This window comes from Barbus barbus (genome assembly GCF_936440315.1).
Source record: "Barbus barbus genome assembly, chromosome: 47".
In the NCBI taxonomy this organism is placed as follows: domain Eukaryota; kingdom Metazoa; phylum Chordata; class Actinopteri; order Cypriniformes; family Cyprinidae; genus Barbus; species Barbus barbus.
Window position 1 is genome coordinate 10,373,135 of NC_136725.1, and position 25,698 is coordinate 10,398,832.

At 39.6% G+C, this 25,698-nt stretch overlaps 1 protein-coding gene across 1 annotated transcript in view; it reads left to right on the top strand.

Annotated features, from left to right (window-relative positions):
* The window catches only part of LOC306865839 (autism susceptibility gene 2 protein homolog), a 48,872-nt gene extending 30,242 nt beyond the window's left edge, over window positions 1–18,630 (top strand). The window contains exons 2-14 of the mRNA XM_079410668.1: window positions 296–833; window positions 2,609–2,877; window positions 3,098–3,336; window positions 4,832–4,876; window positions 5,722–5,817; window positions 6,242–6,313; window positions 6,623–6,652; window positions 7,093–7,164; window positions 7,378–7,519; window positions 12,003–12,083; window positions 12,214–12,297; window positions 12,564–12,831; window positions 16,415–18,630. Of these exons, the coding sequence (XP_079266794.1) occupies window positions 2,784–2,877; window positions 3,098–3,336; window positions 4,832–4,876; window positions 5,722–5,817; window positions 6,242–6,313; window positions 6,623–6,652; window positions 7,093–7,164; window positions 7,378–7,519; window positions 12,003–12,083; window positions 12,214–12,297; window positions 12,564–12,831; window positions 16,415–17,639 (2,448 nt within the window). The 5' untranslated portion in view covers window positions 296–833; window positions 2,609–2,783 and the 3' untranslated portion in view covers window positions 17,640–18,630. The remainder of the gene's footprint in view (window positions 1–295; window positions 834–2,608; window positions 2,878–3,097; window positions 3,337–4,831; window positions 4,877–5,721; window positions 5,818–6,241; window positions 6,314–6,622; window positions 6,653–7,092; window positions 7,165–7,377; window positions 7,520–12,002; window positions 12,084–12,213; window positions 12,298–12,563; window positions 12,832–16,414) is intronic.
* Window positions 18,631–25,698: the final 7,068 nt, after the last annotated feature.

The following is a 25,698-nucleotide window of genomic DNA, read 5'->3' on the forward strand; positions in this document are numbered from 1 at the left end:
TACATGTTGGCTTGTTAGGCTCTAATTCTTCATGATGATTGTATATTAGGTCTCAGAATCAGGTTATGAGTAAGATGCATGTTTGACCTGGCAGAGTAGAATTACGAATTCATTTTGCTATTTTAAAAACACTAAAGCAGCTGCAAAGACCTGCCGTTTGAGAGTTTCCTTAGTTTAAATTAGTTTTGTGTTAAGTCAGCCGATAGACTCCTATTTCCATAATATGTTTGCATGTGTGGTTTCTGAAACACTCATTGTTGTTTTTGTTTTTTTGTTTGTTGTTTTTTCTCTTCAGTTCCAGATTTTAGCGTTGACACGCTCTCCACCAATGCCAGCCAGGAGCTGCGAGGCCTGGGTATTCCCAAGGTGTCAGGCCTAGAGCGCAGTCAAGAGAAGAGCCAGGAGACGTCCCGTGAACTCTCCTCGGCCACCCCCTCACTGGTGCCCACTTCTCATCCCAAACCTCCCCTCCCCGCCCCCCTTCACATCCAGCCGCCCCCATCCAACCGGGGGTTACCCTTGCCCCCAAGCCTAGCCCAAACCCAGCACCCTTGCCCAGAGCGTCCACTGAGACCGCTGTCACCCCCTACCACCCTGCCTCAAACCCAGGGCCAAGAGCCCTCTCAGGCACCCCCAGCCCAGCCTCAGCACCCACCTGAGCCTCCACCTCACCCAAGGCCACCTCGAACTCCAAGCATCTACCACCACCCCCCATCACCAGTGCTACCGACCCAGCAGAACTCCACCCAACCTGTGCAGCACAGACCGCCCTCACGGTGCCACCCGCGCCCAATCTCGGCCTACAGCAGCAGCCTTACCCTCAACGGCCTGAGGTGAGTGGGAAGCAAATGGGTGTAATGGAGTTAAATTTATAAGCACAGCTTAGCAGGAAGTGTCTGTTACACTCCAGGTGTGTTACACACACTGATTGAACAGCTGTTCAGAGACCCAGCTCTTAAATACTGTAGCGGAACAGCGTGATTTCTGTATTAAAATGTAAAATGTATCAATCCTCCAGTAAACATGAGCCACAAATCCCTGTTTGTGTGTGAGTGTGTGTGTGCCTGACAGCACCGCAGAGAGAACCCCAGCTGAGAGATTAGAAGGTTTGATTCGTTCCCCTCCCACGTTGATGTTGCTGCTGCCTTGTAGCTGGCGGTGGCTTGTAGATAACATTTCCTCTGCTCGACTCAAGACACCCCAGTATCCCGCAGAGAAGCAGATCTTCCCCTCCCTTCACTTACCCTTCTCCGCCGTCCTTTAGATTTGTTGTGTAGTTCACCCTGTGCAGTATCTTGCCATTGGACTGCTGATGATAATTATACTTTGTGTTATTCTGTATGTGCGCAGCTTTTAATATGAATATAATTAGCATTTAAATGATTACTTGGCCTGTAAATGAGCTCTTTGTTAGATTGCGTATGACTCTGATAAATACTTTAGCGTGTACGGCTGGGAAATCCCTCCAGGAATAACACATTCTTCAGCACTGTATCCACAGTTTCCAGGTTTCTGAAACGGGATCCTTTTGCTAAATTTATAGCAGACGCTTTCTACTCTTAAAGCAATTTAGTGAACAAAGGAGTTTTGTGATTAGAGGTTGGAAAGGGAGTTTTCTCCCATTAAGTTAATATAAAGCCTATTACGATAATGCTGTAAATAAGAATCTGAAAAGAAAGAAGCTTTAAATAAATATTTTAACGTACGTGAATAAATCCAACCACCCCTATAGATTTAAGTTAAGTTTCACTTTTCATTATCCGTGACCAACAGAAAAGCATCTTGGCGGCAAGGATTTAAAACTTTAACAAGACTCAAACTGACACAGGCAGAGTTAAAGACGGGATTTTTTCGATCAGGTGGGGTATAAGTGATTTCAAAACATGGCAGCCGGATTATATATTGTGTATTATTTATCTCGCATAAGATGCATTGCGCTGAAGTAAAGCGCTTCATTGTACAGTGATTGTCAACGTGCAGCGCGAGCAGTACAAACAACAATGCATAATATTAATAACTATGACTGGGACTGTCATATACATAACATTATAATGAGAACACTATTATAATAAAACGCTGTGAATTTCTAGAGTGTCCACAAAAGGAGTTAATTCAGAGCCGCGCCGACATGTTCACTTATGCATTCGGCGCATTCTGTGCAGATAGCCTGCAAGTCGTAATATTAATGTTATATTTTAGAAATAACAAAGCGTATTCTATATTAGATAAATGAGTTAAATCCCACTGATTAATAAACTGCTATCAAATGCTTCATTCTACTGGTCATCTTCAGCGCGCAGCTCAAAACAGAAATGCAGAACATTAATAACTACTGTCATATAGCCTACATAACGTTATAATGAGAGCACTGTTGTAAAAAATTTTTGAATTATTATGGTTTCACTGGCGTTTAATGTTAACTATCTTTTAATCAAAACATAAAACATTATTTTATATATAATTATGACTGTCTCTTGGTAATGTATTTTGCCCCCCCCCCCCAAACATATGATTCAACTGTCAGTCGAATATCGGCAAGATTTGAAAATCCTTAGTCGGGAACACCCCTAGTTTTTACAATCGTTTATTCTCTCTTTCTTCACAGCAGCAGTCGAAGCAGCACTCCAGGGAAGACCCCGGGCCCCTCTCCAGCCCCTCATCTGCACCATCACCAACCTGCCCCCACTGGGGCAGCAGCCTCCTTCCCCCTGCCAGCAAACCCCACGGCTTCGCACACCTTCCCCCACTCCCTGCCACCCTCCACTCTTCCTCATCACACCAATATGTTTGCGTCGCCTGCTGCTCTGCCTCCACCTCCTCCTCTCACCTCAAACACTCTGCCGGTCCCTGGACACCCAGCTGGGAGTGCCTACTCAGGTACCAATCTCTCTTCCAGAGTCCTTTAATGCATAGCATAAATAAGATCAGATATTACTGCCAGCTGTTGAATCGTGTAATTATCATCTGCATTTTATGCATCATATGGTTCTCTCTGCATTTAGATAAACACTTCTGAAAAGGGGCTCTTGTAAAGTAACTATTCAAATGTGTGTTTTTAACTTCTAATAATAACTTCTCGTATTTTTTCTTCTCCTAGAACAAGACCTTCTCCGGCAGGAGTTAAACACTCGTTTCCTGGCGTCTCAGAGTGCTGATCGTGGGGCATCACTGGGCCCCCCTCCATACCTGCGGACTGAGTTCCACCAGCACCAGCACCAGCACCAGCATCAGCACCAGCACACACACCAACACACACACCAGCACACCTTCAACCCTTTCCCCCACGCCATCATGCCCACGCCTGCACCGCCCATGGTGCGTACCCCAGCCAGAAATGTGAGGATAAGTGGAACACAACTTTAAAAAAATAATAATAACAATTGTGGTGACGGATGAATGACTATATTTTTAACATAAGAGCGGGAGAGGCCTTTGGTAAATTGGGCAAGGTTTCTGGTGTCATTTGCTTCTACCTGTACAAGAAACAGTCTATTATGCTGCTTGATATTATTTTAATGCATTATTATAATAAATACACTTATAGCTCAAATCATTTTACAGTTTACTGCTTTTCATTAGTCAAGTTATTTACCTACAGAGGCTAATGAATCGGAAGTCTTGCACAATCAAAGCAGATTATTTCCGCACTGCAAAATAAGGTGGAGATGCTTGAGTGATTAAATGGATGACTGAACATATAAAATAGATACATACACAATAAAATCAAATGCACGTATATAAGATACAGGGTTCCCATGGTCATGGAAATTTTTAATGAATTATTCTGGCCGGTTCACAAATGATGGTTTATTAGCGAGTCTGTACAAATCAAATCCATCAATATGATGTGTAAAAAGAGATGACAAAGAAATCAGTGGTCAAAAACTGGGAATGCTGTAGGTAACTACTAAATTTGTGCATGTGTATTGCACTGACTGCTGAATTCTAAACTTGTGCAGTACAGTATGCTGATTCAGTAAACATTGGAATCCATGGCGGTGGCTCGCTCTCTCAATTGTAACCATGTGTTTCTCTCTCGCCACAATGTGGTTTTTCTTTGTTGAAAAACTGCTGTTTTTCTCTGGCATGCTTCAGCACTCTCTGTTCTCTGCCCTGATTTTCGAATTGGCAGTCAGAGCCACCGGGGATCCATTTTTTGTTCCAGCCAAGCCTTGAGAACTTAATACTAGTTTATTCATTCCCAGTTTAATGACATCATTTTTGTCTGATGGAGTTTTGACTGAGGGCTTTTGGTTGGCAGGCATCAGAGCTGATTAGTGAGTTGAGGCTCCCACACAGCTCGACGGTAACCACATTGCCCACAGAGGCTTAAAAGCGGCATTTGAACCTTTCCAGACTCAAAAACCTCTGAGAATGGTGCTCTGTTGGCTAATGAGAGTATAAAACTAGTTCGAGAGCCACATTGTTTACTCACGAGTGGGAAACATTCTCTCTGGATCCAAATTAGACCACTCAAACCCTGTTAAATGAGCTATTTATAAGACTATTTTTAGAGAGCCGACTAGCTTCTATTTGACCATTCACAGAATTGCTGAGCAATACACTTTAACCTTGTCATAATTCACTGTAAATCGCAAAACGACAGCCTGGACGGGGCCAGCAGAAATAACGCAGGCCTATTTCCTGCGCTAACATTCATTAATCAGGGCAGAGACCATTTTACTGCCAACCAAACACTTTTCTGGAGAGCACATTAAAGTATTTGGTATTTGTTTTGAGCCTCATGACTCCACAAGATATTTGTCAGGAGTAATTGTAGGCCTGATGGACTCCTGTGTGTACTGAGCTCAGTTTCTCTTTTCCTCCACAGTTCGACAAATATCCCACTAAAGTCGACCCCTTCTGCAGACACAGCGTAAGTACCTGTCATGTTTTTGACATTTGCTGTAGTGGCTTTTTTCTTCTTCCTTATTGTAGTGGTTGTTGTCTTTTTTAATTTGTGCTCCAATAATTTAATTTCATCATACCTGGAATTCTGGGAATTTTAAGCAATAGGGGCAATAAGCAATCCATCTGGAATTATATATACAATAGGCTTTAAATGCCTTAATGTTTTTATAAAAGCCATTACTATATAAAGGTATTAATCACATTTTATGAAAGATTTTATTATTATTATTATTGAAAAGCCTTGCTGGTGACTGGGGATCTTGTTAGAGATAAAATGCGTTTCATTCTACCTGCCTGTCCAACAGGTTAACGCAACTTTAATTTATTTGATCTCTGCCCTTCAATTACGGCGTTGCCATTTAGCAGTGATTCATTTGTGACACCCACCCATGAACACACGCACTGCTGTAATTACATGTATTATGCAGTGCACTGTGATAATAACAGTCATTGCTATCAGAGCTGGTTTGGGGCTGACCCATATTGTAAATTCATCTCACCATTAATCTTTGTTTAATGTCACAACAGTTGCAGGTCAGATGAAGGTTGTATCATTATATGCAGCAGAATAATTGATTTGTAGTTTCATTCTTTTATTCATTCATAGAGAGAAAAACTAAGCATAAATTGTTGTGAATTATTTTCACATGGTGTGTATTTTCATATTATGCAGCATGTGTGTATTGTGTAGATGTTAGTTTGTACAGGGACCTGCAGGCTCCGGTCTCACTGTATAACTGTAAACAGCTGACAAGATCAAACAGGAACCTCATGGCGTAACTGTGTCTTGCATCCTTTTTCTTTTCTCAGCTGTTCCACTCTTACCCCCCAGCGGTGTCTGGCATTCCGCCCGTCATCCCACCGACGGGGCCCTTCGGATCTCTGCAGGGAGCGTTCCAGCCCAAGGTATCACAATATCAAACGCTAAATGTTGGAATGTCGAGACTACTCCCAAAACTAATCTCTTGTGCTGTTCCAAATGTACTCCTGCACACATGGAATGGATCTAGCTAAGTATAAACAGATCTCAGACAGTCAGTTTCTTCTTTAAAGGGGTGGTTGATTGTGATTTCACCTTTTTAATGTTAGTTAGTGTGTAAAGTTGCTGTTTGAGCATAAACGATATCTGCAAAGTTGCGGCGCTGAAAGTTCAATGCAAACGGAGATGTCTTTTAAAATTCTGGCAGTTTAATAGTATTCTGGTGACGTACCACATCGTAACTGTGTAACAGAGTAACTGGTAATGCTAGAGTATGTGAGATGTTACTAGATGGTTTAGCTATCGTGTGATTGGTTGAAAATGCTTATGATTTGTCTTTGTGTACTACAGACCTCAAACCCTCTAGACGGGGCAGCCAGGCCTGGAGCCGTCCCACACACACTCCTTCAGAAAGACCCTCGGGTACGCACCCCAAACACACTCTTTGCAACGAACAAACTAGTTCTGAATGACACTATGGGCAAACTAAGCATTGCATTTGTCTGTCACATTATACTGTACACATTGGTATGCAGGCAGTGATAGGAAGGGGAATACTCTAAATTCTGGCCTAATTATTCCACGAAATGCTTCATTAGAAAGGGAAATTTTAACATTTTAATTTGGTCAGTGATGAAGTGATGCTCGGATGCTAATTAAAAGTCCTGAGTGACAGCTTTGTGTCCCTAATCTCTCTCACTCGCACTCTCTATTTTTCCCTCTCCTCTCTAGCTGACAGATCCGTTCCGGCCGGTTCTCAGGGTAAGACTGCTTTATCAGTTATTCGGTTTGTTTCCCCACAGGACACCGCAGGAAATAGAGTAAAAGCTCATTACAGTTTAATCCCACCTTACACCGAGCACCTGCCTTCTGCTCCGCAGTCTCTTTAATTAGCTGTGCGCTGGGACTTGACGGTTTCATCTCAGAGTCTATAGGAGACGCTATATGACTCCCTTATCACTGAAAACACTTTGTAATGACATTTTCCCTAATTAATTTGCAGCTGTGCCCAAAACATAGGAAAACTCAAAGAAACTTAATATTAACATTCCAAGTTAAATTTCATAAAATGTTCAACAATATTACATAAGATATTTTCAGATGTACCCAATATTCTGTAATAGAAGTGTTTAGAAGTTTTAAAGGAATAAAATAGTCATGTTTGAACATGAAATTCTTACCTTGTGTTTCTGTCTTCACAGAAACCAGGAAAGTGGTGTGCTATGCATGTCCATATAGCCTGGCAAATTTACCACCACCAACAGAAAGTAAAGGTGAGATTTGCGTACATAACCTGATTTGACTTTCACCGCACCCTCCAATCAGGATCAACATTACATACGCAAAGAAATGTGCCTCTTTGTGCCTCTCTTTTTTTCTCCTCTTTGTTAATTCTGATCTGCAGAATACAATACAGCCTTTCTTATTTTTGAGGTCCTTTGTGAGGGGTATCACATTTGTTCTCTTTTGTACCTGGCCTTCTCCAGCAGCAGATGCAGGTTGACCCACACAAGCTGGACTTTGGCCTCAAACCGGAGTTCCTATGTCGACCCCCAGGCCCCACCTTTTTTGGAGCTATCCATCACCCTCATGACTTGGCACGACCTGCATCGCTTTTCTCAGCAGCAGGTGAGCAGACGACCAATATCTTGGCATAGAGTTTCATTCTTGACTGAAGTGAGTCACTGATCACTGTCACTATACAGATCAAAAGCAGAACTTCCAAAATCTTCTGAGTAGTCTGGACTGACTATTAGTGATTTTCTTTTTCTTAATATTTTATTAATTTGTAACTATTTTAGTCGCCATTTCTTGATACTCGTTACTCACCACATATACTGCAAGCGAGTGAAGTAACAAAACCTAAATGCTTCCAAATAAAAGCAGCCTATGATTGGGTTGCATTCTAGATTAATCTTGTTGTTTGTACTTTTATATATTGCATTTTCATTCCTGTCAAGGATGTATTGTCTAGGCAGTTTTTGCCTGTTAGGTTGCAGCTAGACCAGGGATTCCCAATACAGTCAAATAGGGCCCACCCCTCAACTGAGCATGTCAGATAAGAGATGTGCAGAGCTGGGAGGCATCAGAACTGGAATTAGGAACCTTGAGCTAGACCAGTGATTCTCAAAGTGTGGGGCGGGCGCACGAGTATTGCAGGAGGGGCACGGGCCATCAACAGAAAAAGAAAAGAAATAAAACAGTAAACGGCCAAAAGACGCAACTTAGAATGGGAGATGGACTGTTTTGCGAAAGGGAAGAGAAAAGCCATAGACGAAGTCGCACAGACCCAGGCAGAAAATATGACGGGGCATATGCATTCTTGCTCTCAACTTCACTGCCGTGTTGCAACAGCTCTACACTGGACGCGACAAAGCGACTATTGCAAATCATTTTAACTTTGTGTCAGTAAGTCAAGGCATCAGTTTAATGAAGGGGATTTGTCGTGTTGCCACATCCAACATGCAGACAGCATCACTTATTATAATGGGTTCTACTGTAACTTATTTTGTCACTCGCGTCCAGTGTAGACACGGGGTTACTTTCGTTGGTGAGGAGGAAAGGCCTCTGTGTGCCCCAAGGTTATTTTCGTAAACTAAAACTAAGACAAAAACGATTGATGAAAAAACAATTTCGTAAACTGAAATAAAATAAAATAAAAATGACAAAATATTTGAAAAACTAAAACGAAACGAAACAACAGTTGTTGAAAAACTAACTGAAATGAAATAGTAATTAACAAAAATAAATAATCGTTTTCGTAATTAATTAATTAATACGTTCTCTCCCCTTGGTGGAAAATTATACAGAGCTGTGTGGCGGTTTAAGGAAACACCTGTAAATGGCGCATCACAGACATGGGGTTATCTGACGGAGAAACGCAAAGCAGTTTAAAGCACGAGTCCTGTTTGGTAGACATGCACCAGCAGTACTTAACAGAACACCCGACCCGTTATCCGACAGCAGCACTAATTTAATGCTGTACCAGACCAGGGGTGCGTTTCCCAAAAGCATCATTAGCTAACTATGGTGGTAAGTCCCATTGAACTCTATTGGTAACGACGTAACTTGCGACCATAGTTGCTTTTGGGAAACGCACCCCAGAACCGTTTGACAAAGACCCGCACGCGCATTAATCTACAACATCAGGTGGGCAACATTATTTTCTCATGTAACACAAGCAATCAAACCAACATTAGGCATTAAGTTGGTGCTTTGAAGAAAAACAGACACGCAGCGCAACATGATAGTTAACAGAAAAAAAGATGAGAATGCACATCCTTTCTGTAAACAATACAAAACTTCTAGCATCTTGTGATCACTCTGCCAGGCTTTTGAACAAATATGCATAGGCTAAATCACATCATGCACACGCTAATAATTCTTCATAAATAAAGAACATATTCAAATATGAGCCTTTACTTTTAAATACGATTGCCGTTGAATTTCATTAGACCCAGTTATGATCTATGCGTGGCTGTTCACGGAAAAGTGTGCGTAAGACACGACAGTTACAATATCATGATTATGCAGGGTACCCGCGGGGTCTTAAAAGCATTGAAAAAGCCTTAAATTTGATAATCTCAAATTAAGGCCTTAATAGCCTTGAATTTGGTATACAAAGTCTTGGATTTCGTTACAAAGGTCTTTTTTTTTTTCCTCTCCTAGGATTAAATTCATACCGTAACAAAATTAACTGTTACTAATGTAGGCTAATTATAAATTCATGCAGCGTAACTTTGAGTGCACCTCACGCTCCACGCCGAAAGCGCGAAAGCGTGCGCACCCGTTACTATGCAGGGCTCGCAAAATCGCTAGCCCGACGTCCCGGGGCTATTGCGTTTTCCAGTCGGGCTACCAAAATGTATCACTGCCCTGCCCGACGGGCTACCTTAAATACAGGGCTCCCACGCAGTGTTCCCTCTAAACTGAGCGCACGCGCGACCGCGCTCTTCTTTCACCGCGGCCGCGCATTTGATTGAATGCCGCCAGTAAAAGAATACCAAGGCTCGGGCAAACCGCTATAGAGCTGATGTCACGACAGAGTTAGAACCGGTTTCACAGAAAGAGAACGATGTGCACCAAATGAGTCGCTGTAGAAACTGAATACTTCAATGGTTGCGGTGCGTTCAACACGAGAGACAACGCAAACACAATGACGTGAAATAAAACGTCCTCCTGTATTAGAGAAGAGTGGCTTGATTAAGTGCTGGAAATAGCGGAGTATGGGTAACAAAACTCTGAAACATGTACAGTCACACAGAAGAGTATTGTACAAACTGTACTTCATAACGATGTTTAGACAGCTATAGAAGAATTCATATGTTCACTTTTTTTATATTTAACTTACAGATCTCAGCTTAAGTTTTGCTTCAGTTTGTATTCTATTCTATCAGTTTAAATAGTTTGTTTTGATAATATATTATGTTAGGCCTATATTATAGACTCAAAAACAAGGTGTTTGACTTTGAGTCTCTTGCTCATCAAGGCTGTATTCATTTCAAAAATACAGATAAAACAGTGATATAGTGAAATATTATTGCAATTTCTAATATTGGTTTCCTATTTTAATACCTATACTATAAAATAGCATTTATTCCTGTGATCAAAGCTGTATTTCAGCATCATTCCTCCAGTCTTCAGTGTCCCATGATCCTTCAGAAATCATTCTAATATGCTGATTTATTATCAGTGTTGAAACGTGTGCTGCTTCATATTTATTTGGAACCTGTGTTTCTTTTTTCTTTGATTCTTTGATTAATAAAAAGTTTAAAAGAACAGCATTTATTCAAAATAGAAGTCTTTACTATCAATTTTATCCATTTAACACATCCTTGCTGAATAAAGTTTATTTAACTTTCTTTAAACCTTTTTTTTAAGTATCTTTAAAAAAGAAATAAAAATTTCTGACCCCCAAATTTTGAATAGTTTATATTGTAACACAAAATCTCTATTTTGACTAAACACTGTTCTTTTTAACTTTATTTTTTTAAATATCACAGGTCCCAAAAAATACAGTATAAAAAAAAACAACTGTTTCCAACATTGATTAAAAATCAGCATATTAGAATGATTTCTAAAGGATCATGTGACTCTAAAATGTAATTAATTCCTGTGAAGCAAAGCAGTATTTTCAAAGTATATTAAAATAGAAAACAATTATTTTAAATTGCAATAATATTTCACAATATTGTATAATGGGATATTTCATATTTCGTAATATTTTATAAAATGGGAAAGTGTCGGTTTAATCCGCTGTGGCCAAGGAATCCGAATTACGTTTGGGTCAAGCCTGTGCCAGGAAATGACCGCGAGGCCTATTGCAACCAAGAGCAAAAAAAAAAAATCAAATGTGTGTTACGCTGTTGCGTATGTATTAAATATAACTGATAATTTAAATAAAATGTTTTATTTAATTCAAGTAGCCTACTTGTATATAATTATTTAGGGTTCGAAATTTATACAGATTTGACATTTTCCCCTCATACTTCTGTCGGAATAGGTACGAAGTTGGCATTGAATTTCATTTGAAATGGTATTTAAAAGGTCTTAAAAAGCCTTGAATTTCATTTGGAGGATCCTGGGGGTACCCTGTTATGGTTAAATAAGAAAAAAGACATCTAATATAACCAAATTAGGCTACATTTATTTTCATATTAAATATTTCAACACACCGTTACATTAAGCGCGACTTGAAACTGAAACTAAACCATATAAAACTAAATAAAAATGTTCACAAAATAAAAACTAACAAAAATTTGAATGAAACTAATAAAAACTAAACTGAATTTTATAGCAAATTTGAAAACGATATAAAAATAAAACAAATGTAAAAATTCAAAACTATAATAACCTTGGTGTGCCCTATGCCTTAGCAGACAGCATGAAACCCACAAAAAAATACAAAAATAAATAAGAGAGTGAATAACTTATTATTCTCTCTATGCTATTTTTCAATGTTTCAAGTGATGTAAGTGGGGTTTTTTTCGCCTGTAGGTACTTACATTTTTTTATAGGTTTAAAGGGGGGCACGACAAAAGTCAGAACCACTGTACATTAGGCTTGTTTTAATAAGACTGAAACAAATTTCATCGTTGTCTGTGTGTTTCAGGATCCACGCATCCCTCAGCTGCACCTTTCGGACACCCTCCACATCATCCTAGCAATTTTCTTACCCCAGCACCCCACTTAGGTAAGTTGGCAAGACTATATATATATATATGTTCATTTTTAAAGCTAGTTTATAAGGGGGGGGTATACTTCATTGGTGATTCACACAATCATTTCACTGACTGATTCCTTGTTCCTGTTGTAACTGACAGAGCCCTTCAACAGACCGTCTTCATTTGGAGGTCTGGCCTCATTAAGCACTGTAGCCTTTGGAGGGCTGGGAAACCCGTCACTTGGTAAGTGCCAATTCGTCAGCTATTTTGCATTAGAAAATTCACTTTCAGTCAACATTATATCATTCAGATATACAGAGCATTTATATATTTCAGTTATAAGACTAAATGCAGTTACAAGACTAAATGTTTAAAAAGTCAGTACAACATATTTAATATTCTGACATCAAAGTGTACTCATGCATGAAATAGAAAAGATAAATAAAATCTCACCATATTGTTGTTGGGGTTTTTTTTTTTGGTTTTTGGTTTTGTTTTACAAATCCCAGCACCCAACTCTGTATTTGGCCACAAAGATGCACCCAGCGCACAACAGCACTTCAGTGGACCCCACGAGCCATGGAACAGACTCCACCGGACTCCGCCGTCCTTCCCCACCCCACCTCCCTGGCTCAAACCTGGAGACCCTGAACGAAGTGCGTCAGTCAGCTCCCATGAGAGAGAACGAGAGAGAGAGCGAGAACGAGAAAGGGACAGAGAGCGAGAACGTGACCTGGACAAGAGGGATTCATCAGTCAACAAGGATGATAAAGAGAGGTGTGTAGAGCTATGTAGATGATATTAACATAGCAGTCATGTTATATAATTTATCAGTGAGATATTTTTATAAGTGGCATATACAATCAGTAGGGGTGTGAATTGGCGCTGGTTTCACGATTCAATTCGATTACGATTATCTTGTCAACGATTCAATTCAATTCGATATCACGATGCATCACGGTTAAATATCAAATTTATTTTATGCATTTTTATTAAATTATATAAGCAGGCTACTTTTACTTTTAATTTACCCAATTAATTAATATATTAATTATTTTTAGGAATTCAAAATAAATATAGCTTCAAAACATACAAGCAAATATAAAGTAATAAAGGGGAAAAGACAATTACAAGTGATAAAGAAAAAGCACTTTCAGTATCTGGGAGTGCTTAAGGTATTGAAAGTTTACAGTTAATCATAGTTATGGGTTTTTCTTATTTAATCAGCATTATTGTCATTTGATTATTACTGATGAGCTCATAGATACTGGCAACTTTAATAGACTGCATTCACACTAATGCACAGATCTATTTCTACATAGCCTATCAGATGTTTTGTCCTGTTCTGAAAACATAACTGTTTACACAGGGGCGTAGCCATCATTTCAAAAGTGGGGGGGGGGGGGCGGAATGTCTAGTGTTATACCTGTTCTTTTTTTTCAGTTAACCCTTGTCTAATTGACAGGTTTTATTTTTAATCATACCTTTTTGCTTAATATGCTTTATGATTATATTGTTATATATGATTATAAAACAGAAGGAAAGAAAGAGAGAAAAAAGAAAAAGAAAGAAATACAACAGCTTGCCACTGGGACAGTACCATTAAAAGGACATCTTTGTACCTTATTTACCCCAAAAAGTTGCATAGTTGTACATTACGGTACATATTGGTACTCTATATGTGCACCTTTTTGAGTATAAGTTACAAAGATGTCCTTATAAGGGTACTATTGTTTACATATTTCTAATTGTATTTTGTGTGTGTTGTATGTACAGTACATGGCACACAGTAATGGATACTTGCACATTCACATACTCCTTTATTCTGTTCTGTTCTATTATACATTAGTCTGATTAGTCTATGTTAAAAGACATATCTTATCATAGACAATGCTGTAAATAATCTTTACCTCTGAAGTAGAGCCCTGCGCGGGACTGTTTTCTTCATCCTGCTCCCGCCCGCGCCCGCCGAATTTCTGACCATTACCGCCCGCTCCCGCAACGTGTGTGTTACACTCCCACCCGCTCCCGCAAAACTCTGAGAATTTATTCCCGCACGATAATAGAGATGCATTGATTTTGTCTTCTCCCGTCCCGCAGGAAAAAAAGAAACGTATTGTATTGCTATTATTAAAGAGATTCATGTTTGTTTCTTTCCCTGACCTGCATGTATTCTGACGCACTGGTAGGGAAGATGAATATAGCCTGGGCTATCGGGGACATCTAAAACGCTTAGGCTACCGCGCGTTTCTTTAGACTTCAAGTACTTTGATTTTGTTGACAATGACATCATGTCGCTAGGCTACCTCCCGATCCCGCAGTGTTTTTTTTTAGCCGCCCATTCCCGCCCGCAGCAAAGTTCAAACCGCCCGCTCCCGCGAGATTTGCGTTGGGTCCCAATCCCAATGCAGCCCTCTACTCTGAAGCCTCACTGAAACTTTCTGCCTCATTCACTCTCAACTGTATTCACTTCTGCCTCTGTCTACAGCAAATAAAGCAGTGTTTGAAACATGTACATACAGGGAATAGTGACATACAGAAGAAAATAACTAATTAAGTACACTGCTGGACAATAACCAATCATTTGTATACTAAATTATTTTTTAACACTTTAGAATGATAAACACATTCACTATTAACTATGACTTTTACTTCAATAAACTCTTCATTTACTGCTTATTAATAGCTTGTAAGGTAGTCGTTGTAGTTGTTAAGTTTAGGATTATGGGATGCAGAATATGGTCATGAAGAATACAGAATTAATATGTGCTTAAGTACTAATAAACAACCAATATGCAAGCTAATAATTACCTACTGTAGTTAAAAATGACAGCTGAGAAGTTGTTCATCATACTAATGTTATTTTTTATTTTTCTATATTTGACTAATTATGTGTTTTCTATGATTGGTCCATATATAATCCTACAAACGCTTGTGTATTAATAGATTTTATACAATATAAAAACAGCCAGGTGTTAAAAGCCACTCTATCAGTTCTTCTCAGCTGTGAAGTTTGTATTTCTTGCGTGTCGTCCTAATAAACCTAGGCTGACTGTTTCTTGTTCATTCTTAACAGATAAAAACGTAAAGATAGTGCACTAATGACAGAGCAGCCCTAAATGAAGATCGGTCCTAGATCAGTGCTTGCATACTTGATTGAAATACATCATGTAGAATTGGCAGAGTGTCACAATGCTGCAAACGCTGTAAAATCTCAGTTCAACATTATCTTTATTCTTATCTGAAGGGTTCTGATAACATACATACGTGTTAAAATAAAAGACGTTACAAAAGATTTACGGAAAAATACACTGAAAATAAGTGCATGTTTGTCCAGGCAGCTTTTTTTTCTCCATATAATGGTATCAAAACTTGCTAATTATTCAACAAGAGCAATAGGCAGAGTCACTGAACATTGTGCAACACTATTCGGATACTACATGCCAACTTACGCTGCTTGACTTCTTCGTAAAAAAGGAGTGAAGAGTTTCTTGCCGCTTTGAACTCATCTCGACCTCTAATGAATGATGGCTACAGCGCGGGACCGCGGGCGTGAGCCTGGGCATGTCGTGACGTCACAAACTGAGTGACTGGTTGCCATGGAAACGTAAACGTCATGTATATCTTGTCTCTTTGAATTTTAAATCATTCTGCATTTATATACATTGCTCAATTAAAACCTCAACATGTCGAGAACACAACTGTCCGATGAAAAAGTGCGGGGGACGAATTTACTTTTTATAAAAAGTGGGGGGGACACGTCCCCTGCGTAATCTACGCCCCTGTGTTTACATCAATTTCATATCATAAAAGTAGATGCAAGAGCATTTAACTGCAACCGCGAGCTTCAGGACAAACACAAAGCGCACGCGAAAGTCTGTCAGTACGTGAGTTTCGTGCAACTATTACGTACTGCATTCCAAACGGCAGAATTGAAAGCATATCTAAAGTAAAAGAATAAAACAACAGCAAGTGGAAGCACTGTCAAGCAATGCGCATGTGTCTCACAGCGCATATTCTGTGCAATGAAGCCCCGTTTGTCTCTAGCGCATGCACACACGTGCCATAGGCGGGAAAAAGCCAAGCTCAGATTTTAAAATAGCACATATGCAAATGACGTCACAGGCTATAATCGAGTACAGTCTATTACTGCATCGATGCAGAATCGTTCACGTCCACATCACAATGCAACAATTAATTTCAACACCCCTAACAGTCAGCCAGTCATTATTGTAGAATAAACCCAGAAAGGTTTATCAAGAGTCTTGTATCACCCTGAAGTAGTTTATTTTGACCAGCTGAATATTATCCCAAAAAAATTAATGATCCGTTTTAATGTAATCATCCGTTTCACCTCTAGGGAACCTGTGGAAAAGAGGAACCAGAATCACCCATCCCCGATTCCTGTTAACCCCCTCACTCTGACGAGTCACACCCGGTCGTCTGAGCCCTCCCGGAACCACATCCCTTCTAGTGAGTCTCGGGACAAGGACAAGCCCAAAGATCGCGAGAGAGAACGAGAGCACTCGGACTGGAAAGACTCCAACACAGATGAGCACAAGGTGAAGGAGAATCACCACAGTGACAAGGACACTCCCGTCATCCTCGACGGCCGGGTTTCTGAAGACAAGCCGGCCAATCGGGTTACAGCATCACCCTACATGCGGCCAGGCGGCATAGATCGGGTGAACGGCGGGCTGACTCGAGATGTTCTGGAGAAGAAGTCTGATATCACCTATGAGAAGAAAAACAGTGAGATAAAGGTGAAAGAAGAACGGAAAGAGGAGCAGGATGGTCCCACGGAAAGATCCCCGGAACAAAGATCCATACCGCAAGCACCTCCTCCTCTTCCTCCTCCTCCTGCTGCTCTCCACCCTCCATCTTCAATGCCAGTACCCATGGGCATGGCCAGTATGCATCCCTTAAACAGTATCAGTAGTTTGGAGAGGACTCGTATGGTGGCCCCCTTCATGGGTATCAGTCCCATCCCAGGGGCAGACAGGTTCCCCTATCCCACATTTCACTGGGATCCCATGAGGGACCCTTACCGGGGACTCGATATCCACCGGAGGGATCCGTTAGCTCGGGATCTGCTACTGCGGAATGACCCTCTGCACCGGTTAGCAGGGCCTCGGCTTTACGATGCAGAGCGCTCGTACCGGGATCGTGAGCCTCATGACTTTAACCGAGACCACCCTCACGGGTTGACCTTGGAACAGCGGCGGGAACAAGAGCGGGCACACCTAGAGGAGCGAGAACGTCTGCACTTGCTCAGAGAAGACTACGAGCAGGGGCGTCTGCACCCGATGCATCACCCCGCTTTAGACGGACATCTCCCTCACCCAGGTCTAATGGCCCCTGGACTTCCCGGCATGCAATACCCCCGCATTAGTCCATCCTCTGCCATGGCTGCCCAGAATGGAATCCTCAACAAAACCCCTCCCACCGCATCGCTCAGTGCCCCGCCCCCTCTTATCCCATCCCTGGGAGCACGTTCCACGTCTCCCAGACGGACTACCCCACTCGGCACTGACATTAGAGACAGACCCTCCTCACACACACATAAAGACATCGAGGCGCGGTGAGAACCCCGATGGACTGTAATGGAACTCAAAAGCAAGCACTTGAGGCTGTAACATATCTGTGTATAGATTGTGCATTACTGATTGTTTTATTTGTGTTGAGTTTTGTTTTTGTACAAAAGACTGAGATTTTTCATGCTCTTTTATCCTGTTCGCTCCTGCGTTGATGTGTATTCTTAAACATGTACAGTACACTGATCTCGAGCAAGTGGACAAGCGCTAGATCTACAACATGGAAAGATAATCTTAGAATGTACAGGTACCTCAATACATTGCAGAACTTGTAGATATGTGTAAAGTTGGTGTGTTTCTCCTTGAGGAAAAAAAATTTAAGGTACAAATATGCAAATGGATGTTATGAAAGCTTTACTTTAAAATCCTGTACATAGTGGGCAATGATCAAAAGGGGAGCGAGCACACAGGCTCTAATTTTAGTTTAATGCTGCATATTAATGGTTTGGAAGGATCATATTGTCCAAGAGACCACATCCCTTCTTTCAACTATGCAACTCTTGCGTGGGCTCTCTCTCTGTATCATTTTTCTCTCCTCTAGAGGACAACCAGTCTCTACTGAACCCTCTCCTTCTCCTGGCGGAGCAAGCTTACACATTACTCAGATTGTGATTGTTCCTAAATGGAGATTTTCTGCAGCAAGTTTTACTCACACATCTGACAAAATGTTCCCCTAACTTTTGATCCAGAAACATGCTTTTGTTCTCCAAGCTATAAAGATCTGTGTTGACAATCCTTACAAATACACCAATGTTCCTAAAGAAGCTAACAAAACCTAAATTCTCTGAATTAATTACCTCTAAATCAAAAGTGTGTCAATTTGCAAAAAGTACAACACAATATGTCATAAGTCGGAGTACAGAAAGCAGGACAATTCTCTATTGGTCTAGCTGTGCATTAAAGTGTTATGTATCTACACAATGATCAATGGACAAGCTATGGACTGTTTGTTTTTATTGAGCAGAGATCTATTTTAGTAGTCCATGGGAAGGATAGTTGTGCGCTTTTAAACTCTGTGAAATTCAGATGTTGTGCAGTGTTTTTTTTTTTTTCTTTAATTTTCTCTACTTTTGTTGTTTTTTTTAATCAAACATTAAAATGTCCACTGAATCAGTAGTGGGTAGTCAATACGTATTGCAAAGAGATTGTAAGAAACTTTTTTGCTGTTTATCATGTACGTAAAAAATGTCCTTTCTAGATCATGTACAAAAAAAGGGTGAGGCGACAGCATGCTCCTCAGTTAAACTTGTATGTCAATTGTGCCATGTTATTAAAAAATGTGAACTAATCCTGTCCTAAAGTTTGTTTGTCAATACTTGCCATCAAAAAACAATCAATACACATAAGCCAAATCTGCTAGCAGCATGTAGAGCAAGCAGTAGTGTTATTGCTCATGTTTAGGATTAGTGGTTATAGTTTGTATATTAGATGCTTATATTTTTCTGAGCCAACTGATTGACACCTGGGGCCACCTATAAAGCGTGCGTACGCTCAGATTTGATCATAGTGTGCGTAACCCTTAAATCCACGTCAACACTCATATTTGTAAAAACTGGATTTGACGTGGAAAAGTGCTTCAGGGTCTGAGCAGATTCCAAAGAGTGACTTTAAAGTCCAAATTAAATCAAAATTGACATCATGCACTTTGCCCCATTGATAGTCTTGTGAACAATTAATCCACTGAGAATTTTTTTAATTAAAATCTAAAAAAATCGCTTCTACTCTGGAATGGAGTTCATTCTCTGATTAAGTCAGTTTGATGGCATATTTTTAACCAATCCCTCCAACCGGTAGTTTGATATGGTGAGGAAGTACGCTAAAACAAAACCCGCCCTCTATTTAATATTTCATTCCATCGTCCGGATCAGGCTGACTTTAAAGGAAGCATCCTGAAATATCACAGGGACTTGAAGGTGGGCTCTTATTACCAATGCACTAAAACACCCTTAAGATCTGAGGTAGTGAGTTTCACATGGACAAGCACCATTCTTTTAGGAAATGTAAAAGTCTGGTCTATGGCATGTATAGCTTGGGTCATTCTTCAGAGCACAAAAACACCTTTGAACCTCACATTATTATACAGATAGAGCTCTATCAGTTTAACTGATGAAACTGTCATCAGACTAATGATCTTACCAGAGTATCTCCAGTTGACAGAAGCATCTCCAGAGACAGATCCAGTTCTCTTAAAGGGCTACTGTATACATATAAAATAAAAATAAACCTCAGTGAATAAAAAAACATCTGTAACACAACACTACATATGCTGATACATTTTAAAGATACACTGTCACTTTTTTTTAACCAAACAAAATTATTAACAATATGTTATTGAGAGCAAAATGACTTAAGCCAGAAGTTACATTGTGCAGCTTTAAATGGCCTGGTGCTTTACTACTACTACAACTAATAAAAATAATGTAGCTGCACCAGAAGACCCACTGTGCCAGGAGATGGAGCTGTATCACAAGAACAAGAACTTTTCATTATTCTTTATATCTGTTAAGATATTAAAAATGATTAATAAATTACCCAGAGCGCCACCAGTAGATCCTGAGGTCAACAGAGGAAGCCAAATGATGTTACTGCAAAAAAAAAAAAACATTTCAAGCAGACATGATATAATGCACCCTGGCTTGAACAAAGCAGACAGTCTTTTCCTGTATAGTGCTTTGAGTACCAGTCACCACTAGATGGCAGCAAAGCTCCTTCATGAAATCTGAAGGCGTCACAGAAGAGCTCGGGCAATGTAACCAGCAGGAGCAGGTGGATGGAGGAGCAGGTGCAGCGGAGGGCGTGGTAAACAGCTCTAACACGGGCCGATCCTACTCACACTGTCATCGGAGAAGGTTAATGAGCCGGTCGGCCTGGTTTATGAGAGCCACCCACAGGCATGCAAACAACGAATCCTGCCAAACAGGAAAAACCCTTCAAGTCCAAAAAGCAGAGAAGATTTCAGTCAAGCGAGAGCAAGACAGACAATGAGAAGAGAAACTATTGTGATGTCAAATTCTGTGAAATACACACGAAGTGATCAAATTACAGGCCAGACACTGATCACATGCTACATCCGTGTTCCATTATAAATTGCGTAGCATCCGATTTGCATTGATTTTAGTGATTTACTGGGTTAGCATTTTAATCCATGAGATACAGCAGCAAATAAACTGCATTTCAGAAACTGAGTGACACATGAAAGAAGCATCAATCAAGCAGTGAATAACATCAGTTCCTCCGGCTGCACTGCAAATCTAAAACATCCGCTCCAGCATGCTGTGCTTTGCTTTTCTTTCTCCTTCCCTCCATGTTAAGATGCTAAAAAATCTCCTCAATCTGCATAAATATAACCATGGAGGGGATTAGATACAAATACTCAATCTCACGCCTGACAATAATAATAACAACAACATGCATCCAAAACACATTCAAATCCTTGTCTATTTCAGGTTACACATACTTTCTTTGTTCAGTATTCCAGTGAATCCTGTATTTGTGTATGGATAAATGAAAGAGACATTATAATGAAATATTATCTTAAAAATGCACTGTTTCCAAGCCCCATTTAAAAGAACATTTCTATTCAAATTCAAATATACAGAATAACATTCTGGAGTTAACTGTTACAGGAGAGAATTCCTCAAAGGAATGTAGCATTGCTCCGTGAGCCAGCCCCACGTCCTTGATTCCTGTGAACAGACTGAAACAAGCCAGAGATTCTTCTGTGGTACACAAAGCACTGATAAGACAAAAACAGCTGCTTTGGCTCCAAACAAGCGAGACTCAACAGTTCAACTGTATAAATAACATGTTCGCAGTGTAATGCAATATGCACATGTCATGCACTGAAATACCACATTTTAGCTGTTTTAAACTCACGCTATGGATTTGACCTTCTCCGTGGTCGGACTGGATTAATATTAATGCATGTTGAGCTTAGAGTAACACACCAAAACCAGAGTGTGCTGTCAAGATTACAGTGGAAAAAATTAAAGTCAATTCATGCATTTCATGGATCAGTCTCTCGTGTAATTGCTTGAAAAAGCTTTATGCGTGAAATTTGCATCAAAAAATCTTGTCTTGATATTATGCTTTGATTATGAAAATACAGTTAAAATCTAGCTGGAAGTCTCAAGTTCTCAGAAATGTACTTTGTAAAATTGTATTGACTAAAAATGCCATGAGGTGTAATCATGAAGCAAAAAAATATATACATAAGCCTTTTGATAAAAATATTTCTCATGTCTGATTCTAATTTTCTTTTCTTTTTTTCTTATTCTTAAACACTAATTCAAGATTTTGGAGTCACACTACATGAGAATTTACTGTTAACTAAAACTTTATTTTTCTTTAACTGAAACAATGCTGAAATAAAATAAAATGTAAATATTAGATAAATATTTATATATATTATAAAACCTTAACTTTTAACTTAAAATGTTGCCTTGGCAACTAACTGAAATATAATAATTAGCTAAAAGCTAATTCATAATATTAACACATACTATAATAGTATATTTGACCCTGGACCACAAAACCAGTCTTAAGTGTACATTTTTTTAGATTTATACAATATAACCTTTCCATTGATGTATGGTTTAACTTTATTAGGACAATATTTGGCCGAGATGCAACTATTTGAAAATCTGGAATCTGAGGGTACAAAAAAAATCTAAATATTGAGAAAATCGCCTTTAAAGTTGTCCAAATGAAGTCCTTAGCAATGCATATTACCAATCAAAAATTAAGTTTTGATATATTAACAGTAGGAAATTTACAAAATATCTTCATGGAACATGATCTTTACTTAATATCCTAATGATTTTTGGCAAACAAGAAAACTCTAGGCCTATAATTTTAACCCATATTGCTACAAATATACCCGCACTACTTAAGACTGGTTTTGTGGTCACATATAAGGAATCCTGAACTAAATCAAGTCAAATCATCTGTTATTTAAGGGACTTTTATTATTATGGCATAATATTTGGTCAAAGAAGGACAAATAAGTCAATAAAGGGCTAAAAAACAATGAAAGATTATGCCATAATAATAAATCAAGTAAAAAAAACAAGCATCACGTCAATGATTGAGATATTTTCAGCACACTATCTGTGGTATTTGATAACGTCAAGTTCTAAAGACCCTCACACCATCCAAGGTAGACCACATCAACTGAACCGCTCTACCAATTATCAGCTCGTCTCTTGAAGTGACTCCGTCTGACCCCTGGCTTGTCTGTCAGAGCTATTATCCCCACAGAGGCCCAGGCCCGGTCAGACCGCATTTATCTCCCATCACACATACTCTGAGCCCTGGAGGCCCACTTACACAGGGCATGATGTGTGGGCTCGGGGGGAAGACTCCATCTCTGACACAGAGAGACTCTCTAATTGCCTAACTGGATTTAGCCTCCGGTGTGAAATATCTCCAGAGGGGAAATTGAGAACGAGAACATAAAGAGAGATGGAGAGACAAAAAAGCAAGAGGTGAGAAATGGCTCTACACAGCTAATTTAGTGGTCCTGACCTCTGCTCTCCTGTGGGAGATCTCATACCACACATATATTCCAGATACACAGCCGACACGATGGGGGTAATGGAGATGACCCCAATATGGCCACAAGAGAGGAAAAGGAACATCGCATCGACCCTCTACCAGCCACAACGAAACACATTACCTGCTCATTGAAGCCTCAGCGCTGCACGTCTATCTATGAGCTGATTGCCTGTAATGGAATCCAGCGGAGCTTCAGACACATGCCAAAATTCATTGCATCCAAAAGCTATGAACCCAGAAACTCACCAAACACCAATTGTGAATAAATATTGGCACCTGGAGCGTGAATAAAAGACGCTGGTCTGGAACTTTAGCTGCAAAATAACATGGTTTAGATTCAATTGTGGGTCTGATTAGATCTCCAAAACTCTGCTTGAGCAGATTGATTGCCCTCTAGTGGTGGGTGCGGATTTTAATGCTGTCATAAATCCCGCTTTAGATAAATCTCAATCTGATACAACAGCCAATCCATCCTCTAAATTACTGAATAAATTTATCACTGAGCTTAATGTAATCGATCTTTGGAGAATTCAGAATACTAAATCTAAGGACTTCACTTTTTTCTCTAATAGACACAAGACTTTCTCTAGGATAGACTACATATTTCTTAGCCCATCTTTAATTTCGTCTGATTCCTCCATCTCTATATTACCAATTTTATTATCTGATCATTCTGCTGTGCTGTGCAGTGTTCCTCTTTCCGATGTTAAAGCCAAGTCCCCTAGATGGCGCTTTAATGTATAATTATTAAGTAATCAGACTTTCATTACTTCTTTAAAAGAATATATTAAGGAGTTTCTGGAAATTAATATGCCCTCTGGTGTGGATCCTCAAAAACTGTGGGAGACGACTAAGTGCGCTATACGAGGTTTCTGTATATCTTTCTCTTCTACTCTTGCCAAAGCGAAAACCCGCAAGTTTACACAATTAGAAAATAAAATCCAATCATTACAAAACCTACAAAAACAACATTTTACGGAGCAGCAGGCTACACAGTTGTCCTCTTTAAAAGAAGAATACGATTTGCTTTCACAATCAAAGGCGGAATTTATTTTACATAGGACTAGGCAAAAATATTATTTTGAATCGGAGAGACCTAGTCATTTATTGGCTCTTAGGTTGAGAGAATGCGAGTCTAAGGCATATATTAGCGCAATAAAATCATCAGATGATCAGGTCACTACCAACCCTGTGGCAATTAATGAAATATTTAAAGGTTTCTACACAAATCTATATAAAGCCGAAACAGATTTTGATGAATCAGTCTGTAAGCAGTATTTAGATAAATTGGAACTGCCTCGGATCTCACAGATGGATAAAGAATCTTTGGAGGCCCCATTAAGTTTGGAGGAACTCCATGTCTCTGTAAAAAGCCTTCAAAAGGGCAAATCGCCGGGCCTAGATGGTCTCCCCCCGGAATTATACTTAGAAATTTGGGATTTGGTAGGGACACTTATGCTTAATTCATTTAATTTTGCAATTGAACATGGGGTATTTCATAGAGATCAAAAAACATCACTGATTTCATTACTTCTTAAAAAAGGGAAAGATCCATTAGATTGTTCCAACTACAGACCAATTTCGCTTATCTCATGTGATCTAAAAATTTATGCTAAAGTTTTTGCTTCCCGTATGGAGAAGGTAATTCATAGTCTGATCAAGGAGGACCAAACTGGTTTCATCAAGGGGCGTAATGCATCTGATAATATGCGTCGACTCCTTCATATTCTTGACTTTGCAGACTCCCACCCAACCCCTTGTGCAGTCTTTTCACTTGATGCAGAAAAAGCCTTTGACAGGCTAGAGGGGAATTATATGTGGGCAGTTTTGCAATGTTTCGGCTTCGGTGAACACTTCATTTCTATGATTAAGACATTATACCACTCACCTGCAGCATCAGTCATAACTGGTAATGTTATTTCCCCCCCATTCCCTTTGCAGCGGGGAACGAGGCAGGGCTGTCCGCTTTCCCCCTTATCTCTTGAACCCTTAGCACAAGCCATCAGGAAGTCTGAAGTATCGATTAAGATTCATGATCATAATCATAGTATTTCGTTATACGCTGATGATATTATTCTATATTTAGACCACTTTGATGTTTCAGTCCCTAATATAATTAAGGAATTTGATCATTTTAGTAGCTTATCAGGATATAAAATAAATTGTAGCAAATCTGCTTTAATGCCAATTAACAATATTAAAGTTAATTCTTCTATTCCCTCATTCATCCCTATTAAGGACTCTTTCACCTATCTGGGTGTTACCATATATAAAAACATTCATAAAATTGCCAGGGACAATTTTAATAATATTTTAGTTAAGGTCAAGAATGACATTCAAAGATGGAAGAATCTTAACGTTTCCCTCCAAGGAAGAATCTCCACTGTTAAGATGAATTTGCTACCTCGATTTAATTTTTTTTTCTCTATGCTACCGCTTTCTCCCCCTCCAGGTTACCTTAAGGAGATCAACTCCATAATTACGAAATTTATCT